A 17,764-nucleotide genomic window follows, 5' to 3' on the forward strand; every position below is an offset into this window, starting at 1 on the left:
TAAATCATACAGCTAAGTTAGATTCGTGTCTTACAATCAGAATTTTCTGTTTGAAGAAAATATTCGGGGCACGAATCATTGGTAAAAAAAAAAATATATATAGGCCTATATATATATATATATTTTTTTTTTTCTTTTACCAATGATTCGTATTTATATATGTTGCGTACAGTTTATTAACATTACGGTAGTACGGTTGCCCAGTAATAGGCTTAGGTAGGCGGAGTCATATACCCGGAACTTCAGCCACGTCGCCAATACTGAACCCCGGAGAGGTTGTGTAGTGAATTTGCGGATAGCAGTAAGTGAATTAACCGGTTTATATATATAATTGAAAGCAAAGCATCTGCGAGTCTGAACAATGTGTAGGGTATTTTACCTTTATATCTGCTATTCGTCCCGACTTCGGAGACGAATTTAGTTTATCTTGAGAGACAGATAACTAGATAATCTGTGGAACACTAACCTAGCTGGCGATATCCCGTTGACAGTTTCTAAACTGGCGTGTTCACTGCATGAATCAATGAATGAATTGGTTAGCGTGTTACGAAGATGCATTTAAGCCTCTGACAACATAATTCACTGTTTTCTGTGATAGGCTTAAGATAGGTGTGTCTGTTCTGAAGAATCTGGCAGGACTAGCTAAATGCTTAGGTGCAAGATATGGATATGTTCCTCATTTTACGAATGTGGTGATCTTGCTGAAATGTGTAATATATTTTTCTGCTTAGCTATGCTTATTTGGAATCTCTAGTTCATAGTGATCACTGGATTAGCTGTGAAATATATTGATCTTTACTCAATTAGGTAACTGCTCTGTACTGTTGTGGGTTACCCTTTATGTTGATTCCTGACTAATGCTTATAAAATTGGGCGTGTTGTAATATTACCACCGTTCATTTCTCTAGCCATGGAAGGCCTAAATGCCCAGGATTTTAGGTAGTTAGTCACCTGTGAACACTAATATCTAGCGTTCTGTGATACTACTCTTGTATTTTGTAGTATATTGGTAAATGAAAGTAGAATATTTCTATTAAAAACCGTCCATTGTCTTCTTTGAGGAATGGCCCTGCTTGAGAAGGTTTCCCAGTCCTCTGCGCTGCACCCAAAGCCAGTCGGGCTGGTTCTGCAGTATGGCACTGCCGGCTTCCGGACCAATGCAAAGCAGTTGGACCACATCATGTTCAGGATGGGCTTACTGGCAGCGCTGCGCTCCAAAAAGACTAAGTCTACAATCGGAGTGATGGTCACTGCCTCACACAACCCGGAGGTGAGTGTGCATGCTTCTGCTCTTACGTACTGTTACACACTGTGGTCTTCTGCAGCAAGCTTGGAGAACATCATTCCTGAAGGGCCACATCTGTTTCTGGTATTTTATTCCCCCAATTTCCCTAGTTGGCATGAAATCCTGAAACGGGGGTATCGTCTTTCAGGAATAGGTCACCTACCCCTGACCTACAGGGGCCTGTTCAAGAACAACCAGTCTTTTACTGGGTAGGTACAGAGCTCTGTCGGGAGTTGAAATTACTGTGTGATTTAACACAGGAGGATAACGGGGTCAAGCTCATTGACCCCATGGGAGAAATGGTGACCCCGGCGTGGGAGGAGCATGCGACGCGGCTGGCTAATGCTGAGCAGGAGGCCCTGTTGATGGCCCTGAATGACATAATTGAGATGGAGGCAATCAACTTGAACCAGGATGCCAGCGTGTTCATAGGGAAAGACACCAGGTCAGTTATTTTCACTCTTAAAAAGTTGTCAGTGCAGCTGGCTGGGTGGGCCTCAAGGCCTAGAGAGATGAGGGAACTGGTCATGCAGAATCACAGGACATTTTCTGAAGTAGCTCGCTGATACCCTGTACTGAATGTGGAGTGACCAGGCCCTTGTTCCTCTCTGTGCAGGCCCAGCAGTGAGACATTGTCCCAGGCTGTTTTGGATGGAGTCTCCTCTCTGGGTGGTCATGGTTGTGGTGCGTTCACACATTCAAATTTAGCTGTGCTAACTCTGCTCTACTCTCCTAACTGTGCTAACTGTCCTCCGCTAACTATGGTCACTATTCTACTCTGCTAGCTGTGCTAACCCCATCACTGCTCTGCTTAGGGTGTTTTCACATGTAGTTCTTTTAAAATGAACCAAACTCAGTTCTTTTAAAGGGAACCATTCTGACCACAAAATCCTCCGAACACCACCAGCAGTCATTCTGCTATTTCTTTTCAGCCAAGTATGCTCAGAGGTCACTGCTGCTGCAAAGAATTAATGTATGGCGAGTCTCAAGCTATTGTGTACAAGTGTACGAAAAAACGCGAAGTGGACTCGGACTTGCTTTGTGTTAAAAATGCACAAATTAAGTGAACCTAGAAAAGAACCAGAAACAAACCGTGTTGAGACCACCTTCGGAGGTGGTCTGAGTTTGGCTAATTTCAGAGGGTTCTGAGTTAATTCAGCGTGTTCACAAAAATGCTGAGTTATCAGTCTGAGAGGCTGAAATGAACCAAGTGTGAAAAAACCCTCACTGTGCTAACTCTGTCATTACTCTGCTAGCTATGTAAACTCTGTACTGCCCAGATTACAGATGCACTATTATTACAAATGGACTGTAATTAACATGGACATACAAGTCAGGGTTGTGCAGTGCTGTCCTATTTACCCTTCTTGTGTATCTTGGATTTGAGAATGCTTTGGATGGTTTAACTCGCTTTGCCTGTAGACTGGAGCAGCCATTTCTTGTGCTACCAGGAAAGACCAGCCAGGCAGTTTCTCCTCATGAATCATGGCCTGTTTATTTTTCTTAGACTATGGACTCCTGACCACACCGCAGCTGCATTTTATGGTGTGCTGTAAGAACACGCAGAATCGCTATGGCAATGCCACCGTGGAAGGCTACTACAAGAAACTGTCCCGGGCTTTCATTCAGCTGACTAAGCATGTAAGACTACCCTCCGCCACCAGGGGGCGATATACACAATGTGTCCAAGACTGCTGTAGTCTCTCAATTGGGCTGTAAATGCTGTGTATATTTTTGAACGCAGGTTTAACAAAAAAAACAAAAAAAAAAAAAAAAATTTTCGAGGGTCAATGTAAAGATTGATAAGAACAGGTCTCAGGTCAGCAGGGGCATTAGCATAATTCAGTGTTGTGTTCGCACATCCATGCCCACAGGCCTCAAACCGCACAGATGACCAGAAGCACCTCTTGGTTGACGGGGCTAACGGGATCGGCGCTCTGAAAATGCGGGAGATGGAGCATTTCCTCCAGAAGGAGCTGCAGATCTCTCTTCATAACGACGGTAGCCAGGGGAAGCTCAACTTCCAGTGCGGAGCCGACTATGTCAAAGTCCAGCAGAAACCTCCTGAAGGTAGGACTGGACTTAGACGCAAAATATTTTATTTTTATTTTTTATTTTTTTTTGTAACACCTCTTGTAAATTCTTAAAACGTTCAAACAAATATATTGACCCAAACAAATATTTATTTTTACAATATTAAGGTATTATTATGCTCCATCATATCATTGCTGACTAGAAAAAAAATTATAATGTTATGAGGTCTAGCGTCTAGCTTGTGGCTTATTTGGTTACTGGTTATGAACCATCCATCCATCCATTCATCCATTATCTATACCCACTTATCCTGGGCAGGGTTGTGAGGGGTGCTGGAGCCTATCCCAGCATGCATTGGGCAAGAGGCTGTTATGAACCTATTCAAATAATTTATCTACAAATAACATCCTTTTAAAGAAAATAAGGCCATTCTATTCCAATAAATAATTCAAAATAAAACTGCAGAATTTTGACTTCACTTCCAGAATGTTCCATTTTTAGAATCTGAGATTCTGCTGTACTTTATGAACATTTAAATATGCATAATTGTCCTTAAAATACGTATTTTATGCTTACTTTTTTAGATCTATAATTACTTTATGGAATTGGCAATGAGATTTCCTCAATTAATTACAAAAAGTATTTAATGTTTATTTTTTGAATATTTTCTGATATTTGTATTTAGTTTCTTTCTAAATAATGGATTATTCTCCAAAAATACTATTTAATGCTATAAAATGGGTAGGACAGGACTTTATCACATGTGAAGGCACAGATAGGTAATCAGTGTGAATAATTAACTGACAGCACACACCTACTGTAAGTCATGATCAGAGTGCATTCTCTTATTTCGTGATCACGTATGCACAGGTATCTAACACTAGGGAGTGCTAGACTAGTATGAACCTGTCAGCCATAAACTGATGTGTACCTACCTTTTAGAGGTATCTTACAAAAAGAAACAAAATTAACAAAATCAATATTGATTGTAATGGCAGTGTTATCTTTTTTTTCTTAGAATATATTCCATAACTATAATAATAATTAATTGCTTGGATTTGGATGGGAAAGGTCTATGTGGAAAGATTGTTCTTTTTCAGAGAAGACTACTGGTTTGTGGGGTCATATTGCTTTTTAATATGAAACTTTTATTGTCATTTATGGCTCCTTCAAGGAAAACCGTTCTTGTGCATAATGATGAAGAAGCATAAGTTTAGATCTTTGATTGCATTTCTAATTAAGTAAATTCATATTACCCCTCTTCATCTCCCTTCCTCTGTTTCATTTTCCCTTCTCTCTCTCTCTCTCTCTCTCTCTCTCACCCTGACTCGCTTGCTTCCTTTCTTTCTCTCTCTCTCTCTCTCTCTCTCTCTCTCTCTCTCTCTCTCTCACACTCACACTGTCTCACTTGTTCCCTTCCTTTCTCTGTCCCTATCTCAGGCATTAAGATGAGCGCGGGTGAAAGATGCTGCTCCTTTGACGGGGATGCTGACAGAATTGTTTATTACTTCATCGACTCAGCCGGGAGGTTCCACCTACTAGATGGAGACAAAATTGCCACTTTGATCAGCATGTATCTGAAAGAGCTGCTCACTCAAGTAAGGCACAACCACATGTCCCCCCTGCACAATCACATGTCTTCATCCAGTTTGACCGAGGAATACTTTTGCTATTCTTTTTTTTCCTTAGTGCAATAGCATTCAACCAAAGGAGGCAGTAAGCCACTGAGCTTGCACTGGCAATTACTAGAATGTCAATAAATTATTTATTGTTAGTTTCTAATTTAATACAACTACAATACGATTAATTTAATACGGCAATATGATACATACACTTACCAGTAATGATAAATAGTTTAAAAAGTGATGGAAGCTACTGGCTTAGGAAAAATGCGTGTCATGTAATTATGAAAATGAGTTAAGTTCTTCCCATGGAAAGATATCTGCTATGCTGCTGAGAACATTAATAAAATGAATAACGTGCTTGTGGTGGTAATTGCATAAAAAGACATTTTACGTGTTTCACGCTTGTTAACACATTACCTTTGACGGCTTTTTAAAAACGTGTTTTAAAGTAGATAAATTCACTGTATGAACAAATGTGCATCTATTTCTCTCCAAAATAATTGAATGGTGCAGTCAAAATAATTTAAATAATTGAACTAAATTTCAATTCAGTAGGAATTTCTCTGTTAAGAAGAACAAAAAGTTTGGTCGGTCACTCAACACTGCTGATGATTGGAGTCACCAAGCATTCGGCTTCCTCAGTATTGCTTTTTATTTTTGGTTTATAGGCTTTGAGTTACTGGTAAAACCGAAATGAGGCTTCAAATGATGTGAAATTTCATAAGCCACAAGGAGCTATCATGTATTTGAAAGCTAAAAAGGGGTGTGGTCACTCAGACTGTTTGTGTTTGTGTCTGCGTGGTTTCTCCAGGCCGGGTTAGACCTGCAGGTGGCTGTGGTGCAGACGGCGTATGCTAACGGTAGCTCCACGCGGTTCCTCGAGGAGACCATGAAGGTGGGCTAACATCGTGCTCTACTCACATGCTATCAGTCTGCCTGCGTCTCAGGAAAACGCACCATGCTCTGCACACCTGCTGCCTATCTACGTGCATTTCAGTCGTTTCTGTAATCTATCAACGCCGTTTAACTTTGGTGAAGTGGGTAAAGGAAAACCTCTGTTGACCTCTGAACCTCGACCCCAGGTTACAGTTCGCTGTGAAAAGACGGGAGTGAAGCATCTGCACCACGCTGCACAGCAGTTTGACATCGGCGTGTACTTTGAGGCCAACGGACACGGCACAGTGAGTCTGCCAACAGAGCTACAGGACACCTATAACCTTTCACTTCTTCACGCACAAACAAACACACACATATACTTTTGCATACATGTACACATATGCACACACACACATACACATACAGACAGACTCACACACATGCATGTACAAACACACACACACACACATGCACACATAATTACGCATACACTCCCCTAACACAAGTTCATAAAAATGGCTACAGTGAGCAGAAAATCTTTCTACAGCCCTGTTTAGTAACAGTAGCATGGTTTTGTCCCATATAAAAGTCCTGTCCTGTTTGTACCTGTCCTGCCTCTCTGTGCAGGTTCTGTTCAGTAAGGCAGCTGAGGAGAGGATCCAGCAGCTTACTGCAGACCCGAACACTAATGATGAGAAGAAGAGTGCTGCAGTCCTCCTGGAGAACACTGTCAACCTCATTAACCAGGCCAGACATCATCACTCACCCACTATCATCATAAGCCATGGAAGTGTCTGCATCGTGTGTCTCTGTGGATAATGCTAACGATGGCTCTCTTTCCTCAACAGACGGTGGGTGACGCCATCTCAGATATGCTCCTTATCGAGGCCGTGCTGGCCATCCGGGGCATGACCGTACAGCAGTGGGACGCCATTTACACCGACCTGCCTAACAGACAGCTGAAAGTGAAGGTGCGCCATTTATGAACGTATGTATGTATGTGTGCGTCGACTGACATGCGTCTGGCCACAAAGGCGGGGCTTTAATGGTGAATGCTGGGATGCGCGCTAGGTGGCGGATCGAAGGGTGATCGAAACGACAGATGCAGAGAGGCGAGCGGTCAGCCCGGCGGGACTGCAGGAGGCCATCGACACGCTGGTGAAAAAGTACCAGAAGTCCAGAGCGTTTGTCCGACCTTCGGGCACAGAAGACGTGGTCCGAGTGTACGCTGAAGCTGACACTCAGGTAAGCACGCCATGCAGGTAAATTCTGCTACGCACACTTGGGCTAGGACAACATGCAGGCAAATGAAATAGTACTGAAGGTTACTGAAATGATGATCATAATGCAACTCACAGGTGGCAAAGCTGTCAGTGCTGTAACAGATAAAACGCATATTAGCTTACACACGGTGAGCAAGGACTAGACTGACATTGGTGAGGAGCTGTGTGTAAAGCAAAGCCAGTGAGTGATTCATGCTAATAGCTTCTTGTGTGTGTGTGTGTGTGTGTGTTTTCCAGGAGAATGCTGACAAATTGGCTCATGAAGTAAGCGTTGCCGTGTACAAACTTGCTGGGGGAGTGGGAGAGGAGCCAAAACCGTTTCATTGATATTCATCTCACACAGATGCACACACACACACACACACACACACACAGTCAACACACATTCTCACAATGAATTTCGGTGGTGCTGTACACTGTCTATGCAATCAGGTTCAAACTCTATCATGTTTATCTTCTTTTTGGAATGTGAATGGCTTTCATGTTCATATCTGCTGTCTCTTTGGAATGTGAGTCTCCTGTTCTATCTATATCCTTGACCTTAAAATCAAATGCATATCCAAGCTCTTCCTTTTGTGCTGTCTGTCTTGCGACCTCTCCACACTTGACACTCATTCCCTTAAATTTAGAGGTTAAATGGGGATATCACTTTCTTGAGTTTCTTTGGTTATAATTTTAGTTTCGGAGTGTGGTTTTTCAATTGGCCTAGGTTTAGTGTGCAATGGGGCATATTTTAGATAAAGAAGGTTCCAATGACCTTTCAGCTCAAAAATGGTTGGTGTGCTGTACTCAAGAGTTTGTGTTTGCACTTGTCTAGACCAGTTGAAAACATAGACTTAAACTGGAAAAAAAAAAACTCCAGTGAAGTGAAATATCACTTTGTTAATCACTGTGTTAGCGCTTTCTACCATTTTTTATATTTTGCACCAAATTCTTTATATTGTCTCAAGTGTATGTAATTCATGAAAATACTAATTTTTCAACTCTCATGAATTAATGCTGGGTCACACACACCGAAGGACTATTTGTGTGTTCATGAGTAAGACCAGGAAGGAACTGACACTAACCTAATGTATCCAATTATTACATACTACCATTTTTTTACATACTGCCATTTTGATAGGGAAATAACAATGTACTAATTATTTTCTAAGAATGTATGTTTTTTTTTTTTCTTGAAACATGCCAACAAATTATGTCATCTAATTCAGAATGCCCACAATAGTTCCTATTGTGACTGTCCATCCAATCAGATGCCCTAAACAGCTGTTCATTGTAAACCTCTGCTGCTATGTTTAGTTTCATGAGAAAATAAAGACCCTTGTTTAAAATGTATTTGTGTTTTGTAACTTCACATGTTGCTGTTATCTGTGCAACTGTACAATTTGCTTTGATACTAACTGGAATGATGGATTTATTTTTGGATACACTTTTCATCCTGCTCACACAATTTGGAATACCCAAATGCATTTATAAGCCTTTCCAATTACTTTGGCGTCATCCACGATTCAAGAGAGCGCAGGCCAGCAGATTGCTGTGCACATCCTGTGAGGGGCGTGTAGCGATTCAGGAGAGCCCAGGCCAGCAGATTGCTGTGCACATCCTGTGAGGGGCGTGTAGCGATTCAGGAGAGGGCAGGCTTGCAGATTACTGTGCACATCCTGTGAGGGCGTGTATCGATTCAGGAGAGCCCAGGCTAGCAGATTACTGTGCACATCCTGTGAGGGGCGTGTATCGATTCAGGAGAGTGCAGGCTAGCAGATTACTGTGCACATCCTGTGAGGGGCGTGTATCGATTCAGGAGAGCGCAGGCTAGCAGATTACTGTGCACATCCTGTGAAAGGCGTGTAGCGATTCAGGAGAGCACATGCTAGCAGATTACTGTATACATCCTGTGAAGGGCGTGTAGCCAGCTGCTGCTTCTTTGCACTCTGCAAGTCCAGCTGCTGAGCTGAGCAGCCATTGGACGGGAGTACTATACTTCTGGCACAGCTGGTGCAGGCATATAGTCATGTGATTCAGAGCCATGGGAGTTATGGCAGTTGAAGTGAACTGAAAAGGAATTTAGCCTTAGTAGTCATTCTGCTTCCTATTTCACAACCTCACCATCCATCAAGGGCTGAATTTCATCCCTTTACGAACATGTAGGAGGTACATTTCATCAGATGGGGGTTTTACATGTTACGTAGAGTTGAATTAGCAATTAATAATGCTCTACAGTTTTTTGCGCACATCAATCCATATGCATTTGTCAAAGTTTTGTGTGCTATGAGTATTACACCACAATGTAGTGTAATGCAATGTGCAATACTAGCATTGCTTAAAATGGTGCATGGAATTTTGGCCATCAATATGTTTGCTTGTGTACTTGTGCACATATTCAGGAAGTAGACCTCTTGCTTAACAGTGCTGTTTGCTAGTGTACACTTTGATATTTTACTGTGTTTGCTGTGATGTTGATTTAACTCACTGTAAGATAGTTGTAATCATTGTATTGTACTACTTAACTGTACAATGGTTGATGTTGATGTCATGATGTGCATGGTTGTACATATCTTGCTTGAATTAAGGTGGATGTTTTAGTCACCTTAGCTCTCTAAATATTTTGATACCATGTTCAGTCACTCCACAGTAGTGTTATGTATCCATATTTACTGGAGATAGGTCATTTTGAATTGTATTGAAGTTTCAATGAATTGCAGGAAACAACAATATGATGCTGTGTTATTTATTTGCAGGAATCAGGGCAATGTAAGACACACAGGAATTTCAATGCTTAAGAGAAAAGACAGGTGCTACTTTGGGAGAACAATCCCAACTGTCAGCCAATTCAACAGTCTGGGCGAAGGACCAGGTTAGGACCATCAGTGCTAAGCTCTAGGGGGTTTAAGGCGAGTGGCCGTGTGGTCTACCTGCTCTAATCGTCTTCTGTTTCATCAGCGGCACCAGAAATGATGATCGTTCGCTCCTGGGTGTCGCTATGCGTAGTGTCATCATCTGTCTTAACTGTTCTACGATAAAAACAAAAATTTCATGGCTTTAGCAGAATCAATCAGCTGCACTAAGTAATATCTTACGAGTTATACTGCTTTAGAATGTAACAATAATATCACACCATTTTACAATGACTAATAATAATAATAACAATAATAATAATAATAAGAAGAATAACAATAATAATATAGGTTATTTATGAGTTTCCTTTAGTCTGCATTTTACAAAATGGCTGTTACCTGATGAGTACAGTTTTCCTCTCAGTCATCTCCACTGCTTGTTCGGAGGAAATGCTCTCAGTGGCTTCCAGCTGGCTATCTAGGGTGCTGCCCTCAGTGCCGTTCCCCGGGTTCCCACCCAGAGTACTCTCCAGGCCCCCGCCCAGGTCGCTCTCCACGCCCCCGCCCAGGCCGCCTCCCAGGCCCCCATTCACTGCCTCTGCGGAGCTCGCTGTTGCTGTGGAGCTCTCTGCCGCTGTGGTGCTAGCAGCCACTGTGGAGTTCCCAGCCACCGTGGAGCTCCCTGCCACCACGGAGCTGTCTGACGCCATGGAGCTCCCTGCCGCCATGGAGTTCATGGCTGATGCGGCGCTCATGGCTGATGCGGTACTCATCGTTGCCGTGGCGCTCATAGCGGATGTGGTGCTCATACTGCTGCTCATGAGGGACAGGTTCCGGACCATGCTGCTCAGCCTCAAGTCCTCCCCCTCAATCAGTTTCCTGTCAAACAAGCACCAAAGATCACCTGTGAGCCAACTGGACACAAGCTTTAAACCAACAATCAAGAATCACCAGTGAGCCAACTAAAAACAAGCTTTTAACCAAAGGAAAACCTGTAATCATTTTAGTTCACTCTGCAATGGGTGCAGTATTATTTTTTGCACATTTTAATAGGACGTGATGATGCATGACTATCCACTGATACTGATATAGATATATTTATAACCTGTGGAGTCAGACATTTAAAAACAGTTTCCTCCAGGACACAGCTCAATAGTGACCTGAAATACTGTGTCCATGGACCCATTACCTGTATGTGGTGATTTCAATCTCAAGGGCCATCTTGATGTTCAGTAAGTCTTGATATTCACGGAGGTGGAGTGCAATTTTCCCCTTGATGGATTTCAGCTCAACAGTAAGAGCCTCGATCCTTGCCTGAATGAAAGAAGCCGATAGTTTCACACAAATTAAAGTGTCCTGACATAGCAGTTTTGGTTTGTCTGCCCATAAAGCAGCAGGGCCTGCAGAGGTCAAGGAATTAGATCTGTGCCTTCATCTGCCTGTTGATTACTTCTGATTCTTTCTATACTGTTTACCTTAAGATCCTCTTCCTCCTTCTTGTATTTTTCCAGTGCCTCACGGATCTGTATCTCCAGCGTCTCGTTTCTGGTCTTCAGCGCCTCCAGTTCTCGCTCTTTGCTCTGAATCTGCAGTCACAAAAAAGCAATTGAATAAAATCAGTTATTGCATGTTTTATGCTGTTGACTAAGACATGAAGTAAATGGCTTGGCTTGGGGTTACATTTCTTCAGTGCACAGCTGAAAGGCCAACATCAAGTCCCTGCGTGCCCAGCCAGCTATCACACAATTCAATTCTTGAGCAGAAGGGCCCAGCAATTAACCAGCTTGAAAGTCAGGACAGGTTCAACATGATGTCATCATCGTCATGACAATGCAACAGATTAGAGCATCACAACAAAAAAAGATGCATGATACCTACATCTTTCTTACAGGTTGCCATTTCTTCTCTGACACTTCGAACTCTTTCCACGTGTTTTGTTGAGGCGTTGCTCAAGTCCTCAAATTTCGTTTTATACCAAGCATCCATTTCCTGAAAAAAGAGGCATCAATATATGTCAGAAGCAGCAGTGTAGATAAGGACTCATTTCAAATGCAGTGCACAGACCCACCAACAACGCCAGCTTACCCCGTTGTGCATTTTACTGCATTTTCATTGTTTTGTTCCATATGGAAAACACTATGGGTTACCTGTAAATTCTTGGCAGCAATCTCATCATACTGGGACTGTATTAGTTTGAGAGCAGCAGCGAGGTCAGGGAGGGAGAAGGACACCTCAGTCTTAGCAACCGCACCGTAAATCTGCTTCATCAGCTCCTCGATTTCCTGGATAGGGGAAGGAAGTCAGACATTTTTAAAAAGTGATGGTACAGACATTGGTGCAAGATGACTACATTCAGTTGAGGAAGACTAATATACCTCTTTCTGAACCCTCTGGAGGAAGAGCAGTTCGGCTTCAAGGTTTTCCAGTTGCTTCTCAAGGGCAATGCGTGCAGAGGTGGCTGCATCAACATCCTGAATACCGCCGGCCAGGCAAAAAAAAAAAAAAAGACGTTAGAATTTCAAAAAGCATCTTTTGTACACAGTGATATTGTGGTCAGCTGAACGACTGTGCTCACTGGACGGAAGGCTTCGATCTCCTGCTCGGCCTTCTTCCTGGCCTCCACCGCTTCCTCGTATTTGGCTTTCAGCATTTCTAGTTGAGCCGCCATGGCCTCTTTTGCAGCAATAGCTATATTCTATAACAGAAAGAAGGACTTCCTGGTTAATGATGATGCTCTAGTCCTACTCAGAAAGGATGAGACGCAAGTCAAATATGTGCAGCTCATGTGGCTTTGCAAGCCATGGGGGACGTGGGATAAAGTCTCCTCACCCGCTGTACTAGCATCTGATCAGCAATCCTCTTCAGCTCCCTCAGCTGTTCCTCATAAAGCATTCGCAGGCCTGAGGGCTTCACATAACGATTCTGCAGGGCTGCAATCTCTGTCTCCAGCAGCTTGTTCTGCTGCTCAAGTGTCCGCACCTTTCGAGGAGCAGGGAAACAGATGGTGAGTGGCCTTTGGCACCGATAAGACGCAGCTTGCCACTGACTGCTCAGAAAGTTAAAAGCACATTTTCCAGAAGTGCTGGGCACATTATATGTAGTTCATTCTTGTTTGAAATCTATTAAACGCCACAATAAATGCAAACCATATGACCTTTTAAGAAAACAACAGTGAGACTGATGACTCTTTGAGATGCCCAAAACAGTCCCAATGCAATGCAGATACCTGTTCAATAGCCTCAATATTTCAAAGAATGAAAAGTGCCATACAATTACTTTCATACAGTATTCTAGCATTGTACACAAGTTGATAGCATTTTATTATGTCTCAACTTGTGTACATGGTAATGCTGTAATTATTATTAAATCCAATTTATTATTAAATTATTATTACAATTCAATGCTGTGATTATGATTACATTCAACCATCACAGGGAATGTGACTAGGTTGGGAGAAAAGGGTGGAAAGGTGGGGAGGATATGATGGGGAAAAAAGCCTTGCCTTCTCGATGTAGGCAGCCAGCCTGTCGTTAAGCACCACCATCTCCTGGCGCTCAGTGGTCCGCGTGCTGAGGAAGGCCTGATTCTCTGCAGCCGCTGCATCCAGATCCAGTGTGGCTCCCATTCCAACACCCAGACACAGCGCCCCCATGCTGCGGGCACTAGAAAGACAGTTGATGAACCCCATTATGCTCTATGAATGCTCCTTCCCAGCACCAAAACATTTTCAATTCAGATTAGATTATGTTCATTGAAGCCAATGATTAAAAGTTATGTCAATATTCAAAATGATTTGTTTATGAATCTTTTTAATACGGCCTGAACAAATGGTATATACCTACAATACAACATTGACTATGGGTCTATTATGGGTCTACTGACAATGACTATTTTTGCCAAATCCAATAGTTCAGCTGTTAACCAAGAAAGAGATATGTTTCAACAAAGGAAAAAAATAATATGGTCAAGATGGTATTATCTTAGCTAACAATGTGAACAGTCTTTGCTGGACAATTTAGTTAGGCTGATTAAAGTATGGGGGTTGTACCCTCTTCAGCACTGTTACCAACAACTGTATTCGTTTTTACCCACAAAGTGAATAATATGAGAGCAGTAGTTGGCTGAACACATATCTTCCTCGGAGAAATTCCTGGGTACTGGCACATGCCAAAAGAGAGGGCACACACCCAGTGACTTGGCTGATGGTGGTCAGATTATATAAAAGAAAGAGAAAGCCACATGGTGGTTTGTTTTTTGGGAATTTGTTGTACTTTGTACTTTTTATCTTACTTTCTTAAATTGAAAGTAAGATAAAGCAAATGTCTCTTTATATGTCTTATTGTAAATGCAGGATAGTTGAATCAGGACCACAGAAGCCATCGATAGTTGTGGCCGGGAAGAGTTATAGTGACCTACCTGGTAAGGTGCGATCTGCGGGTGCCAGAGAAGGTTCTCCTGCCCATGCTATCAGCTCGCATGGTGGTTGCCACGGCACTGCGGCTGTAGCTGGCGGAGCGGTGGCGAACGCGGGGAGGCGAGGGGCTGGACACCCGCACCTGGAAGGACGAAGTCATGCCGTCTTCGAAATGGCGGCGGTACGAAGACATCCTCTCTGGGCTGCGACTCATGGTGGCGGTTGCTCTCGTCCTTGCCGGCTGCTGTCTGGAGATGTTCACACCCCTGAGCTTGAGCTCTGGTCTGACTGCTCCCTGGACTGGCTGGCCTTTTATACCCCTCTCCTCCAGCAAGCACATGGACCATCAGCTCTGGAATCTTGAACCTCCACACAAAAGGAGGCTGACCCTCCCTATAAAAATCTGTCAAAGTTATGTGAATAGCTGAAGGCCTTGAGTACAGTGGAGATGATGGACTGAAAAATGCTAAGCGTTTCATGCTAGGTGCTAAGTGGAAATACTGCTGCACCAAGAATTTTTGTGCGATGATAAAACATTGATTTTCATAAATGATTTGTCAGGAGAAAGAAGCATGGTACAGCTGACAAAACAAATGTTGTATTTTGCATTGCACAGTGCATATTTAAAGGTGCTTCATTATCTACTAATATATGTTTTTAAATATATGTATATATGTATGTGTTTGTGTGTGTGCAGATAATGTATGAAAGGATTAAGTACATTTTTCAATTTTTACTGTAGATCAGTCACCCAATATGCTTTTACATATGCATTCATCCAAAATCCCCTTTATACCCACATGCACAAATGTGTGCACTTCTCTACTTAGGCATTCAAAAAGTATCCACATTTTCTCTCTTTTATCTGTTCACACGGAACCTATGTCCCATACATTCCAGTCTGCTACTCCTTTTATTTTAAGAGTACATTGCTGTAATTTTATTTAAAAAAATATGTACAAGAACAAGGGAGATCTGAATGCACATAGTCAAAGGGGAAACAGAGCAGTCCGTGGACTTGTGAACATATTAATTTTCATTCGTCAAGCACAGTGATTGAAGGTTCAATGTGCCATAGGAAATATATCCAACAAAAAATAATATTCATAAACATAATTTTGTGAAGAATATTTATGTTTATGTAACTGTAATACATGTATTCGCTATCCTCATGTAAATGAATGCAAATTATGTTAACCATAAGTTGTACTATGAAGTACAAGATACAATGCACCTAATAAGCAACTCACATATTTATATGTTTGTAAAATATGCAGGCCTACACATGCTATTTAAATCTTTTCATTTGGAAATATTTCTGTAAATTTGTGTTGACATCATCAGTTTGAAGAGCCATTGTAGTGTACCCCATTTGGTTCACTCGCACAAGCAGACGATCTTTAGATTACATTTCTCTCGTCCACATGCTAACTAGAGTGATTCATGTTTCACTGACGCGTGCTGGCTATAGAGAGCTGTGATATACCAAGGAAATGATCTTGTAAAAACCCTACAGGAAAGTCCCAACCACCTACAATATTTATTTTCCAAAATTGCAGATAAAGTAACAAATTATTTAAAATTATTAAGTGGCATTGCATAAAAAGAAAATCATTCAGAAACATGTTTAACCAATATTTATTCACTATGATTTTTTTTTCTTATCATATTCCAATATGTTGTATTTTAAATGAGCTATTTTCCATCAAATGTATCAATTGGCAATACATATTTATATCATACTGTTCCTGAAAACAAATTAAATCACACAGAAATCATACAGGTTCTGCAGTTCATTTGGGACACTTACTAATTTTGACGATGATAATTATGACAAAGGAAGGCTATGTCTCTACAAATGATAGAACTAACTGTATTTACAAATCTGTGATTTCAATGGCATAAATGTTTATAAAATTCTGAATATGATTATAAATAGCATCTCCTCAGCAGTACAGCCCAGATTGACCGCTAATATGTAAATGTGCTTTCTGGTACTGGTGAATACTTAGAAAGGGAATATAGCCTTAAAGAGATAGTTCACTTTAAGTAGAGGTTTGATAATATGTATGTTTAATGAATGTTTTTATTTGGGCCAGACTGCTTTTATGTGCTGAGAAGGATATTATAGATATGTCTAGAGGTTTCAGAGGACCAGTCAACTTTAAAATGGCTAGCACAGACTGGCCTGCTCATAAACTTTCAGGGGCCTTGTCACTGGATAGTCTAATCTCAGGTCTAAGGTTCCATTTGCCATAGGAAATATATGTCAACAAATGAACCTATCCTTAACACATTTATCTAACCACAGTATATGACAAAGGGGAATATACAGTACATCGGCCTCACCGTCCAAACATGTCTTCTCACACCCATAAGCAGATTTTTAAAAACATAGTGATATAGAACATGCTTCAGGAAACTCAAAGTCATCCCCTTCAGAGAGGTCTGATGATCATGTAGACCCATGTGTTGTACTTGGAGATCCATTCCAGTTATCTCACCTCTTGCACACACGTGGCAGTTACACAAGGTCACTGTCTCTCAGCAATGCGAACAAGTACCTAAATTAGTTTGAACACTCAAATGGCACATTGCACAGAATGGTGCCCTCCTACATTTTAACTGCTTACATAATGAAACAAAGCTGTTATTACTTAAGGGTACTTTGGATGGATATCTCTCACAAAAAGGCTGTTCTGGGTTTCTAAAAAAAAAAATTAAAAAAAAAAAACACATACTCCCACGAATGTATTTCAGATGTAAGAATTAGGGGACATAACAAACATTTGGTAATATAATGCTCACGCTGGCAAACTAGCCTTCCTCATAAAAACACAATATGTGTCAATGATTATATAGAACATATAAAAGAAACAATTTTACACAGATTAAAATATGTACACACATAGCATACATGTATGCATAGCATTTCTATTCTTGTGGCCAATTGCCATTTGGTTAAAATAATTTGACCAGTGCATATAATAGTCCATGTAGTCTAATATATCCATAAAATGTGAAACTGGAAATAATTTCCCAGAATTCACAAGCTGGTGTTTGTATTCTTCTTTTTTCGAAAGGAGCCATACAATAAAGGGCTAGCCTTCTTGTAGTTACAGCTTTAAGATTACAAAGAATACATTGTTTATTAAGAAACATCATGCTAACTACTAGCTGTTTGGGGTACACATAAAAAATAATACAGTAGGGCCATGGCAGGCTAATTTTATGACATAGGGTTACGTTTATTTTGATAAAATCACATTTTACCACCTTGACGATATCACATATTGTATTTTTATTCAAGACCAAAGTGTATGTAATGAAATTGTGATCGACAGCCTTTTGAAAAATAGATAAAGTAGCTAAAAACAACCAAACAAAAAAGTATCCCTACTCGGAACCTCATT

The 17,764-nt window shown here is 41.3% G+C and overlaps 2 protein-coding genes across 3 annotated transcripts; one reads left to right on the forward strand and one right to left on the reverse strand.

The window, feature by feature from the left end:
* The first annotated feature begins 219 nt into the window (after positions 1-219).
* pgm3 (phosphoglucomutase 3) lies at positions 220-8,438 on the forward strand. Its single transcript, XM_035424311.1, has 13 exons — positions 220-301; positions 1,062-1,270; positions 1,546-1,730; positions 1,902-1,969; positions 2,793-2,926; positions 3,160-3,355; positions 4,760-4,917; positions 5,756-5,839; positions 6,027-6,125; positions 6,448-6,567; positions 6,669-6,791; positions 6,892-7,065; positions 7,341-8,438. The coding sequence occupies exons 2-13, from the start codon at positions 1,064-1,066 to the stop codon at positions 7,428-7,430; spliced, it is 1,638 nt and encodes a 545-aa protein (XP_035280202.1). The 5' UTR covers positions 220-301; positions 1,062-1,063; the 3' UTR covers positions 7,431-8,438.
* Positions 8,439-9,815: 1,377 nt separating this feature from the next.
* Positions 9,816-14,692, reverse strand: ngs (notochord granular surface). 2 transcript variants are annotated; one of them, XM_035424310.1, is made up of 11 exons: positions 14,354-14,692; positions 13,440-13,599; positions 12,767-12,916; positions 12,513-12,632; positions 12,313-12,408; positions 12,085-12,219; positions 11,816-11,926; positions 11,413-11,523; positions 11,127-11,251; positions 10,337-10,816; positions 9,816-10,109 (listed from the first exon to the last, which is right to left on the reverse strand). In XM_035424310.1, the coding sequence occupies exons 1-11, from the start codon at positions 14,689-14,691 to the stop codon at positions 10,106-10,108; spliced, it is 1,830 nt and encodes a 609-aa protein (XP_035280201.1). In that variant the 5' UTR covers position 14,692; the 3' UTR covers positions 9,816-10,105. The 2 variants fall into 2 exon arrangements, with proteins under 2 accessions (XP_035280201.1, XP_035280200.1); XM_035424309.1 differs by having other exon boundaries at positions 9,816-10,114.
* Positions 14,693-17,764: the final 3,072 nt, after the last annotated feature.

This window comes from Anguilla anguilla, chromosome 6 (assembly GCF_013347855.1).
Source record: "Anguilla anguilla isolate fAngAng1 chromosome 6, fAngAng1.pri, whole genome shotgun sequence".
NCBI lineage: Eukaryota > Metazoa > Chordata > Actinopteri > Anguilliformes > Anguillidae > Anguilla > Anguilla anguilla.

Coding starts and splice junctions, on each gene's coding strand:
- ngs (XM_035424309.1), bottom strand. CDS start 14,691: ATGTGCTTGCTGGAGGAGAGGGGTATAAAAGGCCAGCCAGTCCAGGGA. Junction 11,252..11,412: donor AGGAGGAAGAGGATCTTAAG/GTAAACAGTATA, acceptor TCTTTCATTCAG/GCAAGGATCGAGGCTCTTAC. Junction 10,115..10,336: donor AGGAAAACTGTACTCATCAG/GTAACAGCCATT, acceptor TTTTTATCGTAG/AACAGTTAAGACAGATGATG.
- pgm3 (XM_035424311.1), top strand. CDS start 1,064: ATGGCCCTGCTTGAGAAGGTTTCCCAGTCCTCTGCGCTGCACCCAAAG. Junction 1,731..1,901: donor TTCATAGGGAAAGACACCAG/GTCAGTTATTTT, acceptor CTCTCTGTGCAG/GCCCAGCAGTGAGACATTGT. Junction 6,568..6,668: donor CTGTCAACCTCATTAACCAG/GCCAGACATCAT, acceptor TTTCCTCAACAG/ACGGTGGGTGACGCCATCTC.